The 23,467-nt window shown below is 41.1% G+C and overlaps 2 protein-coding genes across 3 annotated transcripts; one reads left to right on the plus strand and one right to left on the minus strand.

The window, feature by feature from the left end:
- Window positions 1-522: 522 nt before the first annotated feature.
- Window positions 523-9,255, plus strand: LOC131877595 (uncharacterized). Its single transcript, XM_059223305.1, has 5 exons — window positions 523-1,470; window positions 4,991-5,194; window positions 7,386-8,100; window positions 8,398-8,683; window positions 8,954-9,255. The coding sequence occupies exons 1-5, from the start codon at window positions 1,111-1,113 to the stop codon at window positions 9,249-9,251; spliced, it is 1,863 nt and encodes a 620-aa protein (XP_059079288.1). The 5' UTR covers window positions 523-1,110; the 3' UTR covers window positions 9,252-9,255.
- A 94-nt stretch (window positions 9,256-9,349) lies between these two features.
- Window positions 9,350-23,193, minus strand: LOC131877598 (CD151 antigen-like). Of its 2 annotated transcripts, none has more exons than XM_059223309.1 (5): window positions 22,976-23,193; window positions 11,702-11,871; window positions 10,520-10,891; window positions 10,162-10,437; window positions 9,350-10,043 (listed from the first exon to the last, which is right to left on the minus strand). In XM_059223309.1, exons 2-5 carry the CDS (start codon window positions 11,789-11,791, stop codon window positions 9,996-9,998), a joined length of 786 nt encoding a protein of 261 aa, XP_059079292.1. In that variant the 5' UTR covers window positions 11,792-11,871; window positions 22,976-23,193; the 3' UTR covers window positions 9,350-9,995. The 2 variants fall into 2 exon arrangements, with proteins under 2 accessions (XP_059079292.1, XP_059079291.1); XM_059223308.1 differs by having other exon boundaries at window positions 22,687-23,191.
- Between the last annotated feature and the right edge of the window lie 274 nt (window positions 23,194-23,467).

Below are 23,467 nucleotides of genomic sequence, written 5' to 3' on the forward strand. Positions count from 1 at the left end.
ACATAAGGAATATCATTTCAATGGACTTTCGCCACCGTTTTCCACGATGAAAGTGTGTTTTGAATAACAATGTTTTATTTTGTTTGTTTACTCATTGATACGCCATTTCATTGAGTTGATTTGGTCATTGGCACTCTTTTTAGTTGTTTAAAAGATTAACCAATAAACTCTTTATCCAACATTGACCACCTATGCTTCCAACCTATCTTCAAATCGATACTTTTTCCAAGCAAAATTAAACAAAAACAACTATCTCAAATCTCTAAGTTGTGGATTCCCAGAACCCCACAATAAATTTCTGTTGACTTTCTGACTTTCTAGATCTCGTGAACCATCCCCCAAGGTAACCGGAGGATAACAGACCCCTGACACAAAGAGGCTCTTAGCCTCGTTTTGTGCTCAAGAATGCTACTTGAGATTTCTTTCCTCAGCACGCTCTTCCTCCTGTTAACGGGCAAATATGGCCGTGGAAGCGCTTTCAGTTTCAGCTTCATTCCCAAATGAACCACGAGTTGGGAGCTCAGAAAATACCACCTTCTTCCTCTCGTTCGTTCATACTCACACACGCTCTCATTCGCGGGGGGCTCAAGTGCCTCTCTGATGTCGTCGGTGAGAAGTAGTAGTGAGGCTCTACTGTACATAGGTAATAGTACTAGTAAGGATGTCGACCAGTTTCGATTTCAGTTTCTCGTTGAAGTCTCCCGACGTCTGAAGGAAACCTACTTTCAAACGCTGGATTTCTTTGACAGTGCTCCTGAGAAGCGATATCTATTCTCGGGTCCCAGAGCAAAAGTTGCATGAGGCATACGTTCCACCGTAAACGTTGAGAACGACAATTCATAGTCAAATGGATGTGGGGGAAACCATCCAAGCTTGACGGAGTCCCGAATGATCGGATTGAAAATGAGACTGTGAGATAGTGAGATACATAGTGGGACAGTGAGAGTTTCTTTCTTGATGTTAGCACCAAGCAAAGTGTTAATTGGCGGTTCAAGAGCAAGAAAATGTACGTAAAGATGTCTCTCCGATTTGAAGAATAAGAACCATTCTCCTAAACCATCATCATGGAGTGAAAGTATCTTGAACGAGCTCCTCCAGTTATCTATCAGAATGAGTGCTCATCAGAATGCGGTGCATGGCCTACTTTTGGCCATGATGGTCCTGCATAATCTGAATGGGGTCCAATGTGGCCTCAAGACCTATTGTCTGGCCAATGAGAACGAGTGTGACGAGAATTGGACCCCATTTCCGAACATGGCCAGTGCTCTGGTGGGCTATGACTTGCCCAAGGGAAACCCATTCGCCACTCTTTCCATCGAGGATCCCGGATTGCGCAAGCAGATCTTCAATGCCACCTTTGAGGATGGCGAGGATTACGTGTTAGAATCCGGGATCACAGCCCGGGAATACAAAATGTGCGATACGGAATTCACCAATCGAGGAGCCACCAACATGAGAGGCTACGAAAAGGTAGTTCACCACATTTCCTCCATTTTTTAATGGACGTGTGTTTTTTTTGGATCTGTGTCATGCCTTTAGGCCTTGGTTTAATATTTGTCTTGGCTGAAGGCGTTTGTCGATGGTTGGTTCTGAAGGTAAGCTTGGGGTTCAAGGCGAGCCAAGATGCCTCAAGGCTTTTACGGATAGGCCTTCTTAAATTGAACTCTTCTTGTTCACTTTTTGAAATGCATTTTCTCGACCAAACTTGCACGGTCACGTTCCACTGGTCCAGATTGATTGCTTCTAGCCAATGAAATGGGGAAAAGAGTGAGTAAAAAGTAAGTACTCAGAAAATATAAAGAGCCACAGGACTGCTAAATTGTGCGTGCAGATGATCGAGCCAAATTAGTCTAGGCCTCGATTATGTTAGCAAGAAAGAACTTTTAAGTCTGATTGAGAGATGCTTACGTCATTTTTGCTTTTGGTTTCCTCCTTGGAATTAGAGTGCACCATCAGCGGCTCCGTGTGACTCCGTTCTTCCATTTCATGTCGTCCAATTGAAAGTAGGAAATTACCAGACGGTTTTGGTTTGTTACTGTTCAATGCGCGTGAGAGAAGTGACTGCCCATTTTAGGGTTTCTAGTGCCATTGCCCAATGTTTAGGTGCCCTTGATTCGATCTCGACAACTTGACAGACTTTCGCTCTCTGTCATTCAGTTCTTTTTGTTTCGTCGGCAGAATCAAAGTAAGACTAAAAGATGACCATATCATTGTGTGCGCACACGCAAATGCGCAACTAGAATAATGGGAAGGTCAAAATTATTGGTACGCTTACACTTCCATCCAAACTTGACCTTACTAACAACTTCCAGGGTTGGAATGTTCTCTCTAGTATTGGAATCATATCCCAGGGACACTAAAGCAAGGAAACGCCACTTGTTTGCAATCACCAAACCTTTCCCGCCAAGTTAGGCCTAAAATTTTGGTGCTGCAATTTTTGAATGTCGATTGTTGACATAACTATTGACGAAAAAATGGAAAAACTTTAGAGTCCCTTCATAACCATATTGACCGTTATTCCTCTCCACGGGCTTCAAATGCCATGATGAATTACTAAAAGTGCTTCTTGGAAAGCAAAGCCAAATCTTGCCAGGGCCATAAATGGCAAAAAAGTGAATAATAATTTAATAGAATTTGCGCCATTTATGGCCGCTTGATGGCAGCAGGAGGTAGAAATTTGCAAAAGAAGATGAATATAACCGCCGGTTGTTACTGAGGGTAGCCTTAACATAAATTGACAAGGAGAGATAAAAATGATTGGATTCTTCCTAGTTTGTAAATGGTTTGATTAATTGCTAAAAGTGCTTCTTGGCCAACAGATCTAAATGAATTTAAAAGGAATGTTAAAGAGGTCTAATGTATAATTAGGTAGTTGATGCCAGGGAGGTTTGCTCCTTCAGGTAGAGAAATTGCATTGTCAGGAAGCTTTAATTCAGTGCACTGATAGGAGTATGCAGAATTACGTGATCACATGTCTGAAAGGAGAGGAACAACATTTTGCTGAGAATTGCATGAAAATGTGCATGGTTGTTGAAGATCGCAATTTTGGCATAAATTTGCTCGTCTATTGTTTGAAATGTTCAGCAATGAGAAATGCTAACATGTACCTAGATTAGATGCAAAATCTTCCCATAAAAATGCGTTTTGCGCAAAATAATAGCAAATCCACTCAAAAACAAGACCAGTATTGGCAAAAAGAGCCAAATACTCATTCTTTAGTGACAAAAGATGAGTAGGAGGATATCAGCGATGGCTCAAACAAGTGGCCGATGGCACGTGTATTGTCACCTTTGCTTGCCAGGACTTAACCTGATCGCGATTTTAAAAGGCTAATTTGCAAATTGGGTGACTGAGCAGAAAGTTTTTAAAAGGTTAAAAAGATATGACTGACCAGCTCACCGAAAAGGCAGCTGCACGAAAGTATATTTTTGTCCTTTTTTTCTAAAGTTCTTTTGTTTAAGCTCTGCTTCTAGAATCTTCTTTTTCGACATTTTCCGCCTCTCTTTCCATTTGACACGGCTCATAAGATCAAGATACATCAATTTCTAGGCTCGGGAAAGTGAGTTTTTTTTAAGATAAGGCTAAAGCCAGTATTTTTATACAAAAGATGAAAAAATCTTTTCTTTCTGCAAAGGCAACCTATATTTGTAGGCAATTGTAATCAGGATAGTTTTTGGAAATTGGCCGCTACATGCTTTTACATGCAGCAATATTTGTGCAACCCTTTTTCTTTGCTCGAGACAAGCCAAAGATCTTATAGCCATGTTTTCGTTTCCAGTAAAAAAAGTCGTGTTTCAACTACCAGGTCAAAACACTCTTTAAGGATGCGCTTAATCTCGCAAGTCCAACAATAACTCCTTTTGTGTATTAAAAACCATCATGTATTTGAAGTTTGAGCTTTGATATTAGCATTGAATCCTGTCACATTGATTTTTAGCCAATTAATTTATTTTCATTAAGTTTCAGGAGGAGCAAAACTTCGACAGTTTTTTTTGTGCAAAAGTAACAATTCACCTTTGGAAATATTACGTGTTTAGTAATTTAGAATAAACGCAGAATTGGCCCCTTATTACTGGTAAGAGGTATTGAAGATTTATATCTAAAAAGTATCCTGTGATGTACCTATTGTCCAATAAAAAGCATTATATGAAGCAGAATAGGTGTTCTCCGATGAGTTGACCTTACCTGTGTCGAGTTACCCTGGAACCGTCTACACATTGTTTCGCCGAAACTACGGTTTTTGGCAAGTATTATTGTCATATAATTTTTTGTGTGTTTTGTTTGGGAAATTAAGATGCCAAAAAAAGAAGTTCAGCTTTACATCATTTGAGTGAACCATGAGTTCCCTTTCATTGAGTGACGGTAGCACCTTCTACCTCACTTAGCAGCGGACAAGTAAAGTCAGAAACGTGAGAGTACGCTCTTTAAATGTCACATTTTGTCAGTGTATGATTCATTGGATTACTTTTTGTTTAAGCATTATGGCACCATGAAATCACGACCAATACTTCCAAAAGACCTATCAAATTTTTGAACTGTGACTACGAGCACTTATGGCATCAAAATAGGAAATAGATATTCCATCCAATTGTCCAAAGAAAACCTTGTTTTCCTTCGAATATTTGGTGCATGACTTTGATCTGCTAAATGATTAGATTTGCTGGTACTTATGCCAAGATCTAGCGACTCCTTAGGCAAAAGAATAATATCTGACAATAAGAGATAGAGGGCGTTATTCAGCGCGTTGAAAAGCCTAATTCACCCCAACCTGCTCTTTTCTCATCAAAATGCTATTCTCACCAGATGATCCGAGAAGAAATTGCCAAAGAACCGTTGGCCAAAAGCAAAGAACAAGGCCACTTCAGCGAATAGCGGTAACCGGACCTCCGTCAACACATGTTATGCATGACTTATAAATCAAATTTACATTTAATGCCTCTCTTTCACGTGTACCGAGTATGAACACCTTTAACACCACGTTGCTTTGCAGGCTGCCAGTGTCTCGTCATCAGCGGGATTTGGCTTCGATATCGGGATCGAGGCTGAAGAGGACGGAGGACGCCATGAAGGCCAATTGCCTCCTGTGGTTTCAATTGCTTGGCAAAAGACCAAAGAGTATGAGGCTGTCCGACAATTCATCTTCAAGACTCGCGGAGCCATTGTGATCTCGGAAGCTCAATGCATCACGCATAAGGTGAGTCACAAAGCTGGATTTCGTACTTGGGAAATCGCACAAAGGGTTAGGCGCGCAATTACACTAAGACATTTCAATCACAATTTCCGTGGCTTGGTTGTCTTGGCTATTGTCTTCGAATACAAATTTGGTGACAAATTGAAAATTGAAAGTCATCGATTTGACATGTGCAAGAAAGCTTTGACTTTGACACTTCATTACCAGAAGTAGGGTAGAAATTAAGTCAAATGATCCTTATTGCTAAATAGAAGCCAAGCAGGATTTTTTGACAAACTCATTTCCAGCTCTTTCCACACTTAGGTGCCTAAGTTAACAGACAGATATACTACGGGCCCGACAACTTTTAAACACGCAGATGTAATCTTGTGGATTTTCATAAGCTTTTCTCTGGTTAGAACCCTGTGGTGCTGGTTTACGGCAAATCGATTCAGTCGCCTTCTAGATTTTGATTGATAGAAGTCGATGCTTGAGACAACAGGCCTAAAATTAGTTGGGACCGCTCTAAAGCCTTGAAACTAGAGAAAAAATGAAATTTGAAAGCGATGCTTAATGATCAATTCCAACACGAGCTCGAAGTCAATGGTTCGTCTAGAGAATTTCGTATATGTTTTACTTTGCTTTGTGGTTGACATGATATGTATTTGGAGAAACTTGAATATCTAATTGCTTAGAGCTTATTTCATGTGACACGATCTCTCCATAAAATTGCTCCTTCCAATGTAAGTGGAATGTTTATTTCTCAACCTGTAAATCCCTTAGGTCGTAAGGGATAAACATTAGTGGAGTCTACTTTCATTCGAGGAAATGTTCATACTTTGGTAGTGGAAACAACTACGAACGTGTGAAGTGATAGCGCGCATGACAAACTTGATATTTTAGCTTTTGTGACAATCAAGAACGAAAATTGAGAAAGTCAAACCTTGGCCAAATTGCATTTTCTAGATCGTCGAAACAAATCAATTTTTTGATCAATTACAAAATGATTGGTGACTTTTATGATTTTTCCAACAGTTCTTGGAACAGTCATGTCTAGCAAAATGGAGGTGATTTGTGCATATGTTTGCGCTAAACAAGATTCAGACTTGAGTCAGTCACAAGAGTCAGACATTTGAGCAACATATGTACAGACGAAATGAAACTAGGATTTTATCGTCACGTCGTCTGGCAAGTTTTGCAAAAAGTAAGCGCAGTTGAGACCGTTTCTGCACGGCCATAACAACGTCTTTTGTGGCAACCAATAGCAAATAAATCTGTTTTTTCTCTCTCGATGATTCTCGGGTTTGCAGCCGGTACAAGGGAATGAAATTCCCTGTAAATCATGGTGCGTCATAATCTATAAAAGTTCAAATAATTTTTCGTATCTTTCTTGTTTTCGTGACTCTTTCTGTAAATTTCTTCGAGTTTAAAACAGTATTGCATATCATTAGATCTCTCATCTAAGAAAAAAGGTCGGAAAAGTAAGTTCTGCACCCAACAAGAGAATTGGATAGCACTTCCATGAGGGTGTTTTTCTTTTACAAATTTTAACCACTGTAGCAAAAAGGAAGGTGTGAAAAGACGATCATTGGTTTGCAATTGTAATATAAAAAATATCTATTGTGCCAAAATGTACAAAATCGATTAATCAACAACAAACTCAGTGTACCGGGTTTGATAGGAGCAAAAAAAAAATCAGGCTGGAACCATAAAAGATGGTTATTTTTTCTACCGTCCAATTGTAAGAGTTGAAGGTATGTTCAGTTATACTAAAACTTGTAGAGCAAGAAGCAATGCCAATGGCTGAATTTTATGACGAGCATCAGCAAAATTATTTCAAAAAATCATGATGCCTTGCTATTTGCAACAATAACTATCAAAGGGATGTTGTTCCATATAAAAATGGAAATAACTTTTCATTTTTTTTTTCGTTATTTTGATCACATAAATATGACATTTTGTGGCTCAAAACATCACTTTCAAATCCGCTCTCTACTAATGGGGACTTTGAAATTGCGTCCCGGAACAATCAAAAAAATTTTTCCATTGAATTCCTGTGGCAAGTTCGCCATCACTTTCATTTACGATCAAGTTCAAATGGTTTGCATTCTTCCGACTCCCAAGCCCATCAACGATTAATGCGAAGAAGCGCATTCCCAAAATAAAACAAATACCGTGCAAGATTGATCCCTCTTTCGTTTTATTGCGATTTTAGGTGGATGTTAGTCATTTTCTGACTCCCGGTTTCCATCCAGCCTTCATCGAGGTCCTCAAGTTTCTCGAGAAGCAGAACTCGACGATCCGCCAAGAGCGAGCCTTCAAGAGGTTCATCCGAGATTATGGCACCCATTACGTGTCCTCGGCCTACATGGGCGCCAAGTTGGCCTCCACCGTATTCTACACCAACTACGAAAGGCTGAAGTATGGCCGTCAAAGGCTGTTCAATTGTTCTGCTGAAAATGCTTTCAAGTCCTTTAAACTGGGAGGATCCGATTCTGAGGATGATAGTTCTGCAGGTGATTCCACTGATGAGGACGATGACACATCCGAGGACCCCATGAAGTCCATGAAAATGAAGCGTTGTCCAGATATTGATAACCTCGATCAGGATCGTGTCCTTAGCACAACTTTCAGTGCCAAACCCGAGGAAGAAGATCTCTCCAAATGGGGGGAACAAGACATCAAACCCATTCCAATCAAATTTGAGTTGACACCCATTGTGAATTTGTTCACCAAAGAGAACTTGGATGATCGACTGAATGTCAGTTCTTCGGAGATTTTGGATTGGTTTCTACCTTTGTATCTCAAGTACTGCTTGATATTTGACCTGCAATGCACGGTCGAGAAGGGTTGCGGATTCAATGACGATTGCGAATTCGACGAGAACTGCATTTTGGATCGAAATGTAAAGAAAGGATTTGTTTGTAAAAGTGAGTGGAGACCTTGTAGACTTCATGCGGTGTTATTTCAGGAAATTTGAAGTTCTTCAAACTGCAACTGACACAATAGTCAGAGGCCCGTTTTTTAACGCTCTAGCCCCGGGAGTTAAGGCTTAGACTTTGCTAAGAATGAGCACATTTTCATACTGTTCAACATCTAAGCGCTTAACTCAAGAGGGGAGAATTCCAAGAGAAACTCGCCTCAGGACCCACGAATTATCGGACATCTTTTTGGTCGGTTTTGATAGTTGTAAAATGATAAATTCAAGAGGAAATGTCAATTTTCAGAAACATCTTGGGCGGATGTCGCTAATTGGCCCCAATTACCCGTCCAGGCGAAAACCGATGACGTGGAACCAAGATCAGTGGTTGGATTCGAACCGGATTCGCCGAACATCAGTTGGTTTTTTGACAAGGATCTGGACCAGAGTGGAAGTTTGAGTGTATCGGAGCTTTGGATTCGATACACCGAGCACAATTGGTACAACCAAAGATATCAAAATGCCATCGAAAAACTCATCCTTGTGGCAGATTCCGATTTTGATCGGTCCATTGACATGGACGAGTACATCAAGTAAGAAGATATTGTGCTTTTGGCTTGGTTTTGGCGACGTGCGTTTGTTTGCTGGTATCAGTGGCAGGGATGCAAATTGACACTTCAAACGCGTTTAAGCGGGGTTGACCCTTCTTTCACGCTCCAATGAAGCAATGACTTAATTTAGGCCAAACATTCGAATAGGCTGGGTGCATAGAAAACCAATTAAAGTTATCTATGGGTGGGTGGAATTGGGATGAATCAAGTTGTACATCTCGAAACCTCTCTAACGCATGATTATATTTTCAGGCTCCACGAGACACATCCGTGGTATTCGGAGCAAATCACCTTTATGTTGATGAATACAGACAATAACGATCATTTGTCCCGCCAGGAGCTCTTGGAGGCCTCCAAAATCTCCCCGGATATGCACAATCTAGGTTTCAATCAAAAGCAGCTTGAAAATCTTATTGATGGCTTGGTGAAGATTGGCGATAAGAACAAAGACGACAAAATCACTTTCGAGGAGTACGTGTCGATGTCTCGGGATGTTTTCGTGGACAATTTCGCACCAAATGTGTTCAAGCGAATCATGAAAAATAGATAATTAGGCGATGTTGGTACGTTAGAGGAACTCGGCTGTGAAACGCTTTGCCATAAACAGTACACTATGAATCCATGGTTACAAAGTTATTAACGTTCCTGGAGAGCTCAAAAATCCATGATGTATTTCAGGGTCTTATTAATGTACAGCCAAATGAAGAAACATGAATAAAGATCAGGGCAAAATGAGTTTTGGGTCTCTTCGAAATAAAATTACAATATTATGCGAATCAAATCTGGTACTACAATGTACTTTAGAGTGGGTGGGTGTGTCATGTGGTAGTTCCAAGTTGTTTAGGCCCCATCCGGAAACTAAGGGTGTGCGGTAACGATAAAACCGACAATATCAAGTTGCGTCTTGAAACGAGGAGTTCAGGTTCCGAAGGGGAGGAGCAAGTATGTTGGTAATTATGGTATTGCACTTGACTATCGAGCAGCAGGCCAGAGCTGGATTACTCAAAAAAATATCACCCCATTGGAATCTTGCATGAACTCATAAGTATCAGCAAGTAAGTGTTGTAATTAACGCTTTTCTTGCAACTTAGAATAAAATGTTGTGTGAATACAAGTTATTAAAATGGAAATATATGGTTTATCACAGATGAAAACTCAAGTCAATTAATTGAGACAAGAATCACAATCAACTAAGTCACTGAATGAAAAACATGCAAAAAATGAGGATGGCTAGTTTGCTATTCTGCCAAATAATGCTATAGTATCCCAACCATGTGGCGATCCCAAGGGTCTTTTACTCTATCAACTTGAATAAAGCAAACGAGAAGATCATGCCAAGGACCTGAAAGTAAAGAATATAACTTGGTTACTTCCAATTCAATATTGATAATGACAATCAATGCTGCATTCAAAAGCATTTGAAACGGTTGATTTTTGAATGACTTTTGAACCAAACCTACCATAAAAAATGAGATACCAAATGCCACTCCACCAAGATACATGGCATGGCCTTTGACAAATGAGAGGCCCCGGGTAAAGCAATCCACTTGATAGATCTTTTCAATTTGCACTGGATTGTCTTCTGTGCAATTCATGACCTGACCAAAGTCATCCAAGCGACAACAGCTAGCAGGGACCATGCCATCTAAGGCAGTTGGATTGATGCGAGAGTTCATCTTCCAAGCCATCCAAGGCTCATCTTCCATATTTGTCAGCCCCATTCCACAGCATTGCAACTGGAAAGCAAAAAGCTGTATAACTTGATGCCCTCTTCTTCCCTTACCAAAGGTGTTAAAAAAAGGAGAAAGTTCATCTCACATTTCTTTGGGTATCATCCCAGGCAGTGGTGATTGGATCATTCAAGTTGCCAGGATCATACTCTTCAATGGTGTGTTTCATCTCAGGTCTCAAGTTGTCTTCAACCTGATTCCGAAACACATATCCCAGGACTCCACCAATCAAGAGGACAACAAACATCAGGAAAAGGAAGATAAAATAGGTCAACAGCATACATTTGACCTCTTTCATGGCTCCAAAACAGCCCAAGAAGCTGATGACAACAATGATGCATCCCGCGATGATGAGGATATAAGCAGACGAAATGAACAGGTCATTCCGCAGCAGGCGCTCTATGTATGCCTTGTCGGCCAGCGTCCAAATTCCAACTGCTAGTACAACAAGGCCGCCCAACTGAAAAAAAACAAAACAACGCCCAAAATCAAACTACCGCACAGGCTTAGATTAAAACGGAGCACATTGGGACAAGGGAATCGGCCAATTGATTGCACTCCCCGGTGCATCGACAGGCCTGATGTTGACCACAATGAACTCGGAAACACCTTCTGACGCATCTGACGTCAAAAATTCCTCATCGCGCTTTGTTGTTCTGGACTACGTTACAGTTACTATTGATGCTCAGGGCTGTTAATAGAAGGGGAGGGGGGGTTAAATTTATGACACATGGCCTTAATGAAGCTTATCTTGAGACAATTCGCAGCATCAACTTGGCACAAAACTTTGCATGGTTACATCTCGGCAATTTGGATACAAAGACAGTCTCTAAAAACGTTACTCCTTCGTCTTTGTCTGACTACGATTCCACCGACTGGTACCATATGTAGTTGAATAGCGCCATTACATGATATCTAAATGTTTTCCTGTTTCCAATTACGTACTGACCGATTCTGCTGGACATGCTTTAATAACAAATGGCCCCAGGAGTCGAGTATCAAAGCATCACTTGAGATTAACGTGTCATTGTCCACATAATGATCATGGAAATGCACAATAACTTGGCAGGTGAAGACGAGAGCCGCGTGGCATAGGCAAGAAATGCACCATTGATCATGTAACTTTTCGCCATGGCCATCACTTTGACGGACAATTGGCCTCGGCCCTTCCAACATTGTGAGCAGTGAAAAGTGACTTGACTGACAGGATACTCGTAATCTTATGCAATTCTTAATCCTTCTGGGTTGGTCTCCCCCCTTGCATACTTACAAATATGAGAAAATTTATGATGAATAGGGACCATTTGACACATTTGCCACAGCCCTCCATGTCTGTTCCGAGACCTCTTCCGAGACCCATTCCTAATTGATATCGGTTCTATGTGCATGCACCAAGCAAGATCAAGCCGAATCCTACTTTGTTGAAGTCCGACAGCTTTCCTGAAATCAAATAGACATACAAAATCAGTCTCATTGTATTGCTCAACTGAATGTTAACATACGAGTAATCAAACCGATGACATTCGTACACAAGAAAAGTGAGCGATCCAGGAAACTATCTGTTTGCCTCCAGAACTTGCGGAAGTGAATACAGTTAGCCATTACGTGGTTTTTACCACGGTGAGTGGGCATTTTTAAATGTGATCCCGCTAATCTTAACAACTCATTTTTCTTCACTGTATCTGTAGGGATGCACTTCATACTAGTGCCAATCGAGTCGGCGAGATGGTAGTTGCATTTTTCACACCGATTACCGAACAATCCGTTGGACATGAAGCCAAACCATCCAAGCTCGTCTCAACCACGAACCAGGATGATGTTTTTCCAATTGTCCACCTTCCATTGAAGTATGGATGGATGACATTTACCTCATGCTCAAGTGACGAGGTGATTTGCAATTCCAGTATCACTCCCTCCATTGTAGACATTTTTCCCGTGTACACACTTCCTTCTCCGCTCCCGAGACACTAAATAATCAAACATAAAAATCTTGCAAAACATTAGCCATGGGTTTTGTTGTCTCGTGGTCACGGCAAGATATATCGCAAGAATGAAGATCAAACGAAAATTGATTCCAAAACACATTGGCGAACATTGCCATATTCTTTGTGGTGCTTCATGGCTCATTTTAGGAAGAGTAATGGGTTACTTCGGACTTCCTCCATTGTTGCAACAAGAGAGTTATATGCCTTCAAGTGCGTGAAGCATTATTGAATCCACACATCCTAATGAGAGTGGCCTTGAGAATGAACCAATTTGGGCTAATGCACCCTTGACAATCCAGGAAAGAACTTCCAAATGAACTGAATCTATTTCATCGGACTGCGGTATGCTCGACTTCTTTTGAACGCCAAGCAGATCAAAAAAGAAGCGGAGTAGGCGTATAGTTTTTGAACAGCACGAAATACCATTCATTGAGACAGGGTAGATGAACTTCATGTCTGGGAAATTTGAATACAAATCGAACAGGCAGATCATGTCGACCTATATTCCTACCGACCAAAAAGGTGGAGGAGAAGATAGAGGGCAGTAATACAGATTCGCCTTCAGGTGAATTGACAAGTTGAAATCGTGACCTTTCCCGGGGCCAAACTCCCGAGGAAAAACTCGATCCTACGCCAAATTACGAGTCCGGATGAGAGACGAAATTCAGCAATCCTTGATGTACTAGTGTCCTCTTCGAATGGAGCTTAGCATTAAGGATTTTTTTTTGTTTCATCCAGATGTATTGTTTATTGATGGTTCGATCGAGTACCGTATTTTTTCAATAAGATATTTCCTGGCATAAACGGTTTTATGTCTGACACTCTTATTGGAATAAAAACGGACAGGAAGACGTTCTTATGTGGAATATGTTGGGCCAGGTTTGTACGATAACCCAAACGTTGACCTTCCACAATAACCTGCCATTCGTCTAGCTCATCCTAAAATGATTTGAAAAAGGTTCGGGGGTTTTTAGCCCAAGTTTACAATGCTTCAATGTCCAAAAGATTAGAGCAATAGGATAAAGAATAGTCATCTTTGGGGAGATCAATTCGAGGCATGTCAGAGACTCCAAGTCTGGCTAATTCATCGTAATATCAGTAGTACGTTATTCAGATTGAATTATTCGGTCCGCACCCAAATTGAATCCCTGTTTTGGGGGATTTTTTTGGTTTTATGCTTGGGAGCAAGCAAGACTTTAATTTCAACATGGGAGATAGGCAATTCCACATTCACGAATTTTTGTCAAATAAATACCTTTAGTACCATTTGTTTCAAACTTTTCATTTAATTGAATTCCGGCGAATTGAAAGACTAACAAGATACCGATCTTATCGAAAATCATATTCGCCCGTGTGGTTTTCCAGCTTGTACGATGCCAAGTATTGAAGGGGGGGGCACGGCTAAGAAAAACGGAATTTGTACGCAGTATCGTCCATTTTTTGTCTAAACTGGACGGTTAAGAAAAATCCAAGCCATCTTTTGCCAAATGATCATTTGTTCCACAGACAACGGTCTGTGGAACCTTAATGTCCTCCCACTAAATATGCGTCAAATACGCCTCTTAATCTTCAGAAAGATCAGCTTCTGGTCACACTTTGAACCCAGGAGACGTCAAAAACGGTCAAAACTTCGCCATAAAACAAAATGACTGGCCGGCACCAAATGCAAAAATGAAGTCGAAGGAGTACGATCTTGCTAAAATATTCAAGTTCAAGTTTCAATTTTAGGAAAATTTCCCGATCTTGAAAACTCTTCAGCTTCTGGTCACCCTTCCATTTGAAAGACCAAAATGGCTGCAACGTAAATCATCGGACAAAGTTAACGGGTTGACATTTAAGGTCAGTTGAAGCTAAATCGGAGAAGTGTATGTGATCGTTGGCCAAAATTCTCCAGCCCTTTCCTTAGTATCTTTGTTGGTAGTCCTTGAAGCAGATAAACAAGATAAAGGGTCTTCTGCTTGATTGTGTGTGTACCGAGGACCTAAGAGGAGGCTATTTTTAAGTAAGATTCGTCGGTAAGTCGAGGCATAAAACCTAAATTAGGTCGTCTTCAATATATTCGTTACATTTCAAGGCTGCTCTTATTCACAAGTGGCTACATACCCAAAAATAGCAGTATAAAAAAGGCAATATTTCAGAAATTAGCTCATCCTCCCTTACAAGCTAATGAATGTGACCACAACCAATGCCAGTGGCAATACATTTAATGAAATAATGACCCTCCGGTTAATCAACACTTCAGTATATACACTCGAACCATCTGGGTCAATTCGCGCGTCATTCCCAAGATCTTGATATCGTTTCAGGCCCTCCAAAACCGCCATCTCACGTAGTGTTCACAGGTTTGGAAGCCAGAAACAGGTTGGGCTTTGAGAGGACTACAATTTTTTGGCATCGGATATATGGATGACCACACCACCCGAGCTCCACAAGTGAGATCCCGAGTTGCTGGAGTCTGTTCCTACAAGGTCACTCCGGAACCATTCAGGTAGACAACACCTTCGGATGGGGAAACTGAGAGGGCGAAGGGAGGAGACCCAGCCCATTGCCCCAACAACCAGCAACCAGCAACGACTGGGACTGGTTTCAGTTTCATCGCCAGCTTCCTCGATGTGGTTAAAGGCAAACCCGTGGGTTTCAGAGCATTCCCGAGCCAACAATTCCTCAAGGAGATTGTTGCGTGCACCTCGCATGAGCTTCAGTACGAGATACTGATTGGGGTTTCCACGGTCACCTCATTCCTTGGTGGAAGAGAATCGGGAAGCTGTCAAACAGCCCCCCCCTCCCCTCGAAATGTGGCGTTTGGTACATTTTAAAGAACGTCATTTTTATTGGGCAGGATTCCTTTATGAATTCCTTCAACCCCCAGACGAGCGTTCTATATATCTATATATTTTGCATGTAGATGGCATGTCTAATGCTTGATGTTTTTACCCTTCGCCACAGAACCGTTCGTCAGATGACTTTAATTCGCCTGCGTAATTTGAAGCCTCTTCCTCGTTTGGAAACTTCATGCCTCTATCTACATTGATAAATTGACACAACCTTGACTGACTGATCAGCAACGGCTTCAAGTAAATGGTCGTATACCGACAGGTAACAACGAACTACAAAAACAATGCCTCGGGGCCTGTTTCGACCTTGGTTTGAACTCGATCAAAGAATTTCTTCGCTAGATACATTTTGTCGTTCCCGCTTCCCCCGCCCTTAATGTCAGACCGACGTTCAAGTTCATCGCACTTAAACGAATCTTTCTTTGCCACCTTAATGGTCTCGGCCGAAGACGTGGAAGCCTTGGTGGCGAACTACAATTTCAGATTTCAATATCAACGTCAAAATTTCGGCCGGGAACAAATGAGGATTGTTGGAATGAAGATGTCCCTCGGATAAACGCGTCAAGGCTTCTCGTCACGCCTCCTTGTTTGTGTACGAACATGAATGAATTGAAGAAGTGCGAGACAAGGAACGAGTGAGACGAAGCTGTAATCGAGCTTCCTTTTTCCATGCAATGATCTTTCGGAACCAGATTTGAACTAATCGGACAATGGAAGATCGTCAAACATGGTAACTTGGCATTTTCTGATATTTAGCCCCAATCAATCTTTAGTCCACACAATTGAGCCGGAATTTCCACCAAACGGAATCTAACGGATAGCATTTCGAGCGTCAGGGGATCGATTTTTTCTATTGATCATAGACAAACATGTGGTTCCATTGCGGCCACTGATTGATCCTCATTAGTGGACAATACGGAGCAACTGCGTGGACAATCAATTCATATATTGGGCTTATTAAGTGCTAGAATTTGATTGTCTGAAAAACATATTGCTCATGCCCATTAAATCGCACTGCATTGATAATTGTTATGATTTCTTGGCTAAAAATATCATACGGAATATCGAGCAATGGCAACACCAAGGAGTTTTACAATTGAGCGCGTCATATCTGATATGAAGTATCGAAGAATGAAAGGTTAAAATCATTTAATGAGTTCTACCAATCTTTTCGACAGGAAATACAGGATGAATGAAGAAGAAGTACTACCCAACATTTCCGGAAACCAATTAAAAGAATGACGTCTTTGCTCAAACGAGTGACACCAAGAACCTCTGTAAAGAGCTTTTGCATTTCTCATTTGAAGCACAAGTAAAAGCATGAGATTTGACAAAAAAAAATGATAAAAGACGGGGCTAAAAACTGCGTTGCTTACCGGGCCAGCCAAAAGTTCTTAACTATGATTTAAAAGCCTTTCAATTTCCGATACAACTTCAAAATCGAGCCTTTTCTCCTTCATATTGTTTAAGGAGACTAGTGTGGTCATAAGAATAAACTTCCCTCGTTTTTTAGCTCATTATGCCATTTTGATGGTTCATGACACAATTCGAAGCTTTAATGAGACCAATGGTAAAACGGACTGTCCTACATCCATATGGATACCTCAAAAGAAGAAAAGAATCGAACTGAATTCTCAGACATATAAGAAACTCCAGCTAAGAACGGACATTTCACCAAGAAATACTACCAAATTCACTTCACAAACTTGTGAAGGATAACCAAGAGATGTCTCATTACAATCTTTGGGAATGTTCCTTCAATAACAAGCTAAGGCCACAATCCAGAAGTGAATATGGAGATTTAGGTTTTTGTTGAAGACAATTAAGTTCCATATGAGAGAGTCAACATCTTGTCTTATTTTACCATGATGCTATGTTATTATCATATTAATGGTAGAGATTGGGTAAAAACTCATCAGCATAATATCTATCGATGAGAAAAGTATTGATAGACCTCATCCTACACTCATAGTGGCATGGGGTGGTGTCATTACAAATGACAGTGTAAAATCTCCTCTCATATTGATTGCCAAGGGAGTGCAAACCAACCAGAGTGTTTATCTTGCTGAAAACAAGGTCATTCCAAGGATTGGATCTGAGGAATGGGATTCAATAAGATGGTGCACCAAAAAGTGATATTTTTTCAGTTGGCGGTTTCACCATTTTCTTAAGATTTCAATCCTTAGGATTTTTCTATCTAATCAATTCTTTAGAGGATGGTTGGAGACAAAGAGCATTATTCATTCTGTTTATGTTAAAGGATTGGCCTTACAAAAGCCTTGGACAATCTTGATATGGAATTGAACCAAACAGTCTCTACCTTAGTGCCGCTGAGATTTCAACTTATTATTCTGGATAGAGGAGGCTTATGTGAATGACATTTTTTTATCAAGACGTCATCAGAATACTCTTATCTCAAATTGGTAGCTAATGCATTATCCAGTTAGTTGTCAGGTAGGGTAGCTGTGGCTAGTTATTGGTGGTCGGGAAGTTCTGGCTTACCTATAGAACCAATACAACGTCAAGTTAGAACTTTAATTGTGAATCATAACATCAAAAGGTGAAGACTTAAAGTTAGAATGGTCATAAATCAGTTTCAATGTAATTTTTTTTTAAAACAAGAGCGTATGATGCTACATTGGGGAAAAATACCCAGATGTATATGGTTATTTCTAATGCAAGCAACCACTCGAAGGATAGGAATGATAAAATCATGCCAGGATTTTGGCATGCCTAGTAACACCCACCCCTCTAATACTTTCCACGACACTTGATGCCCACATTTGATTGGGTTGAGAATTGGCTCACAATTTCTTAGCTACAACCCCACCATTATGATCACGAAAAACAGGATAGGTTGAAAATATTACAACTGCCGAATTCCGTTCTTAACCTGTCAGTCCACTGATGGAATGGTTCTTGGGAGTGCTATAACATCAAGTACCATTTATTTTACATTTGCAGGACACTAAATGCTATTGCAAAATATGCAACCCCTGACATGCATTAAACAAATATCTTCCAGATGATTCACCTCGAGGAAGTTCAACAACACCTTCAAGCACCTGCTCTAATTGACATTGAAAGTGCTTCTGGTACGAATTAGTCGGGACATCTTGCCGCCTATATTCGAGTCCTATTCTTATTCAGATTATGAAAGAGCATCATTCAATGAACCTGGCCTAATTCTAGGAGTTGATCCCTCTCAGCTCGGTTCGTGGGATTCTCAATTGAATAACAAGAATTGGGAGATGATTTGCATCAACCCGGATGGAGGTCACATTCTTTTCAGGGCTTTAATGAACTCATTTGTAGTCCTGAAATACACTCACATGCTCTATGAATCCCAAAATCAATGGCTAGGACTGAACACATGCAGATTTCGAAAGGGGAAGAACGGCCAACTATTTTAGAATTCTAATAAAAGAAGCCATAAAGAGGACCAAGGGTCATTAGTATTGCTAGGCACTTTCAATCGACATGATTATAGCTTGGCTAGAGAAAAGCTTCGGACTCGTTTGTCTATTATTTCTACAGAATATGGACTCGTTTAAATTCTTCGAAGCGGATACATACTTCATTTTTGAGGTTAAACTTGTTCAACCGAGTATTAACTATGTCGTAACCACAAAATACAAAAGAACTATGACGTTCGTATGAAAATGAATACATTCCATGATCTTACTTTAGATTTGCACTAACGACGAGTGTGTTGTGACTTTTGGTAACACCTCAAACCAACGTGTCATGTAATGAGGAAGCTCTAATGAAAGATGAACAACGGCATTCAAGCCTAATGGGACTTGGTGGACGGAAATATTTGGCTTATTAATGCACGACAAACAAATGAGATCAGCGCAAGGAAGATGATTTGCCATGTTGTCTGAAATGTCATGCAAAATGGCTCTTCAAGAACACGAGCCACATTCGTGGCAGATGTTAACGACATCATCAGTAACCAAAATCAAGCTAGAAATGATAACAATCAACTTTTTCCCTCTCAAAATTCAATTGTTCATTACTATGAACAATCATCAACACGCATGACAGAAACTGTCAAATTTCGAACGAACTCGTATCTGCTTTAACGGGGGATTTCTTTTGGTCATTTGTCATTAGATGGAAATGGGTTCTCGAGATATTTTTGGCCTCAAGGTCGTGTAGCCGGGCTGTTGGCCTAGGAGTGGGTGGCGGCCTTTAGAAGACTAACGAGGGGATTCAAGGTCAGACTCGAAGGAGGAAAACCCTTGAAAGACAGCTTAAAGTCCAAACTAATGACGTGCCCCAAAGTCCATTGGCGTGAAAAGCGACCCAAACGAATGGAAGTTGACAAAGTATAACATTGCAATAGATCATATTGAAGATTATGGTGAGGATGAGGATGAGGTTGACGTTTGTTGCGGTTCATTCCGTCATGGCTTGCAGAATCACGAGAAGAATATCCACGAATTGAGGTTTCAGGATCTCTCTGTCTCTTGTGCTAAATGAAGTTTCATGGTTGTTAGCTATCATTCCGATTTGAAAGACGGACAAAAGACAAAATACCAAGAGCACAGTCATAATTTTAAATGAGATGAACAACAACATGATCATCATCATTGCGTTCCTCTTCAGGCTTTACAAAGGTTTCATGGCTAATCATCAACTTCTATTGAAAGCCAACGGTTATTTAACCAACAACTTAAATCCAGATGACTGAATCTGCTTCTGGCAATAATTAAGTGTGCTATTTTTCAATTTTAAGTGACGGGTGATCCGAGACATTTTTTGCATTGGCCATTGTCAAAATGTATCTCGCGGCTCAAACAACATATATTGAGTTAGGCGAGCATTCAGAATCTCAATTCGTTCCACCACAATCCATTTTTGACGCCTGTTTTAGACCGAGATAAAGCTTTTCTTGGAATGAATCGTCAAAACGGAAGTCCGGACTAGTTATGTCTAACAATCAAGGAATCAACCCCGGTTCCTTCATTTGTTGAGTAATGCGCATTCCTTCCATATCCAGGCCCTAATCGTCAATCGATCGAAACTTTCAGAGATCTGGAATGGCATGACCACATACATCACTTGGAATTACTCTTGAACAGGTTTGGCAGGACACTTCCAATCTGCTTCGAGAGATGCTTTTGAGCTATTGTGACAACATGGCCTTGATTTTTTCCAATCTTTCCGACTCATCGGGTGTTTTGACGTTTGTTATAGGGCGACAGTGATTCCCATTTTTTTGACTAGGGGAGATGATGGCATCCCGTTAATCCTTCCTTAATTCCTCCTCCATCCAACCCCAAGTCTTTTGAACGAGATTTACGACTCAAAAACGATCACGACATTTCAGGGCCCATTCCAATTATTAGGGGAGAACTATCCGATCTTTGACAATCTGATCGAAACCGAAGCAGTTCATTTTAGGAAAGACACATTTGGTCATTGTCTTCAACTCCCTTCCTCTAATAACTGATGGGGAGCACCCAATCTGTCCTTATTGCCATGGGACATGAGATTAGAGAAATTCCTCGAAGGTCGTTGCACAAAGTGTCTCGTAAAACCAAATGGATTGAGACCCATAAAGCCAAAGCTTTCTTTCAATTAGGAAAGATCAGGGATGCCTATTGGCTCTTGGCTAATCCATTCCCAAATGCCTGACCTTGCATCCCTAAAACTCTCGACGCTTCTTGACATTTCAAATGACCTTTTAATCCCATGCAGGAAAAATGATTAAGGCGACCCTGACCAGGGTCACGAGACGTAGTGGGAGTCGTGGGAGGATGCCTAATGGCTTATGAACAAAAGGTGGGGTCAGACATGAGGGTGGATTATGAGATATGCGTCCCTTGAGAGTCATTTCCTCAGACAGCTTTAGAGACCCGCACCAAATGGAATGAGGAGTTTTACGACGGCGAGAGCTAAATTTGGAGTCCCTTGGGCTTTCTAATGGCATCTGTCTGTCTGGAGGCGTCCTGATATTTGCACTCAAAAAGTCATGAGGCCCTCTGTAGCTCATGTCCTTTGAAATAGGTGTGACTCATTGGAATCTATGTATATCATCGATATATTTTAAGAACACCCAATGAGGTTTCGCTTCCAAGGAACGTCGGATGACGAATCTTATTGGTAATTGTCTTGTTACACATTTCAAGCATTGAGTCACAGGAAGCTCACGCATCAGTCAGGTGATCATGGGATCCTCTGTTGTAGTATTTGCGGAGCGATCAAGGGATGATGAATCTGGCCATATTATTACAATGGAGAGAGGCTCGAATTTTTGGTCCAACAACCACTTTAATTGGCCATCGGAGCGTCAAATCTTCCGCAAACAAAAGTCCTCGTGGAAACCATATGTTGGTTGGAGGTTATCTCTTCAAACCACAACATTCATTGGAAACATTCGAACGGTCAGCAATTTGATCTCCTTTGACGTGTACAGCGTGACCTCAGAGATCCGTCCGCCAATCCTGGATTAAAGCGTTAGCCTCTATCCGAAAAACTATACCGGAATTGAATCAAAACCTGTCCTTCAAATCTGCTAACAAAATTTGAACTGTTTACCGAGCTAGACAATAATCTCCGTAATGGTTAATTTCATCGGAGTGCAAGTAGGCCTGGATACTGTTGTACAACTCCGACTCCCAAGCTTAGCAAGACTCGAAGACAATGGTAAAAGAAAAGAGACGTTTTCTCATGCATTTCAGCCGAATTCGGGATTCTTTTCGTTTACACGCAGGACAAGGAAGAAAAGAAATGTAGAGGTAGAAGTTTTTATTCCCACTCAGGACCGTTCGGAGTCGACCAAGTCGGAAACCAAGGTAAACCAACCGAACGCCATAGATGTTCAACTATTCCGCTGACATGCCCGATGATAATATCAGGTGAACCTAATCAAGACAAAGAACCACACTTTTTAGCTCATAAAAAACGAGGCAAGAACACAAAAGGCCCTCCCGTTGAGTTGAGTGAACGCTAAAAAGGTGAGCACACCAGTCTCCACCTAAGGGAGTCAAGGCTATCTTTCCAATTTTCTCGCTTTTACTCATCTCCAAGCATTTCTAATTCCGATCTGTGACGCATATGGAAGATTGCATCACCACTCCGGCCACTTAGGTCACCACCAACCAAAGCTTTATTAAGGTACACAGGACTGACAAAGAACCTCATGAAGTCGAGAGACTCAAAGAAACGTGCACGAAATAGGGATTCAAGAACCGCAATATAGGACAAAAATACCATGTCAATCCCAAGGCGGTTCTATTAATGAAACAAGTTCGAGAAGCAGGGTCACTCAGCTCTTCAGAAAACACCTCCACAGAATGGAATAAACCAGTTTCATAACTATGCACACATGGAACCCTCATCGGGTTCATCCAACCAAGAACCACGCCTGCCAAGATTGTCACTTATTCAATGACAGACTTACACAACACAAAGAGTGATCTTACCTTTTCGTAAGGATTCTTTTTGCTCAAGATCGTATTTTAACACACTTCACTGATGTTCCCGAGATTAGAGAACTCATCACATCACATACAAGCACAGAATGAAGTCGTTGAACACCTTTCGCTAAAAAAGGGCCCTGCATTCAGGAATTCACAACGCATGCAACTGGGCGATGGGTTCGGCTTGAGCTGCCAAGCCAGACTATCTCCAAACCCACTGATCTCCCAAAAGGTCTTTCTTTCCCGTTTCCGAATTCGTCTTTCCCCTCCAAGTTCTTCTAAAGGTACGTACGTATGTATTATGTATATGGAAGAGGGGCCCTTTGGTTGGCAATCCGCGGACACAAATCCCGCCTCTTAGGCTCCTTAGATCTCTTACGGGGTCTGGAGTCTTTTTTGGCTACTATCCTTAGCGCACTTCGCCACGATCAAGTACAGTCCCAAGCTAGGATTCCTTGGTCGAGAACGGCAATACAGTGGGGACGGATGAGAGCGACGCACTGGAAGAACCCTCGACTCACGCTTTGACTTCATTTCCTTCTGAAGTTCCGAAGCCCGCGCGCCAAAATCCTAAAATATGGTGGCCAGTTCAATGGGATTTGGTCAGGGTGTCTATTATTTGGAATCAGTCACGGTGAGTTGGGCATAGTTCATAGGGAATGATAATGAATAGTTGATTATTAATTGTTAGGGCTCATTGAGATGGTAAAGTGTATTCGTTTACACTTGATATTTAGGTAATGGATATGTTCATTTGCGCGCCAAATTTCACATATTTTTTTTT

This window comes from Tigriopus californicus, chromosome 3, assembly GCF_007210705.1.
Source record: "Tigriopus californicus strain San Diego chromosome 3, Tcal_SD_v2.1, whole genome shotgun sequence".
NCBI classification, from domain to species: domain Eukaryota; kingdom Metazoa; phylum Arthropoda; class Copepoda; order Harpacticoida; family Harpacticidae; genus Tigriopus; species Tigriopus californicus.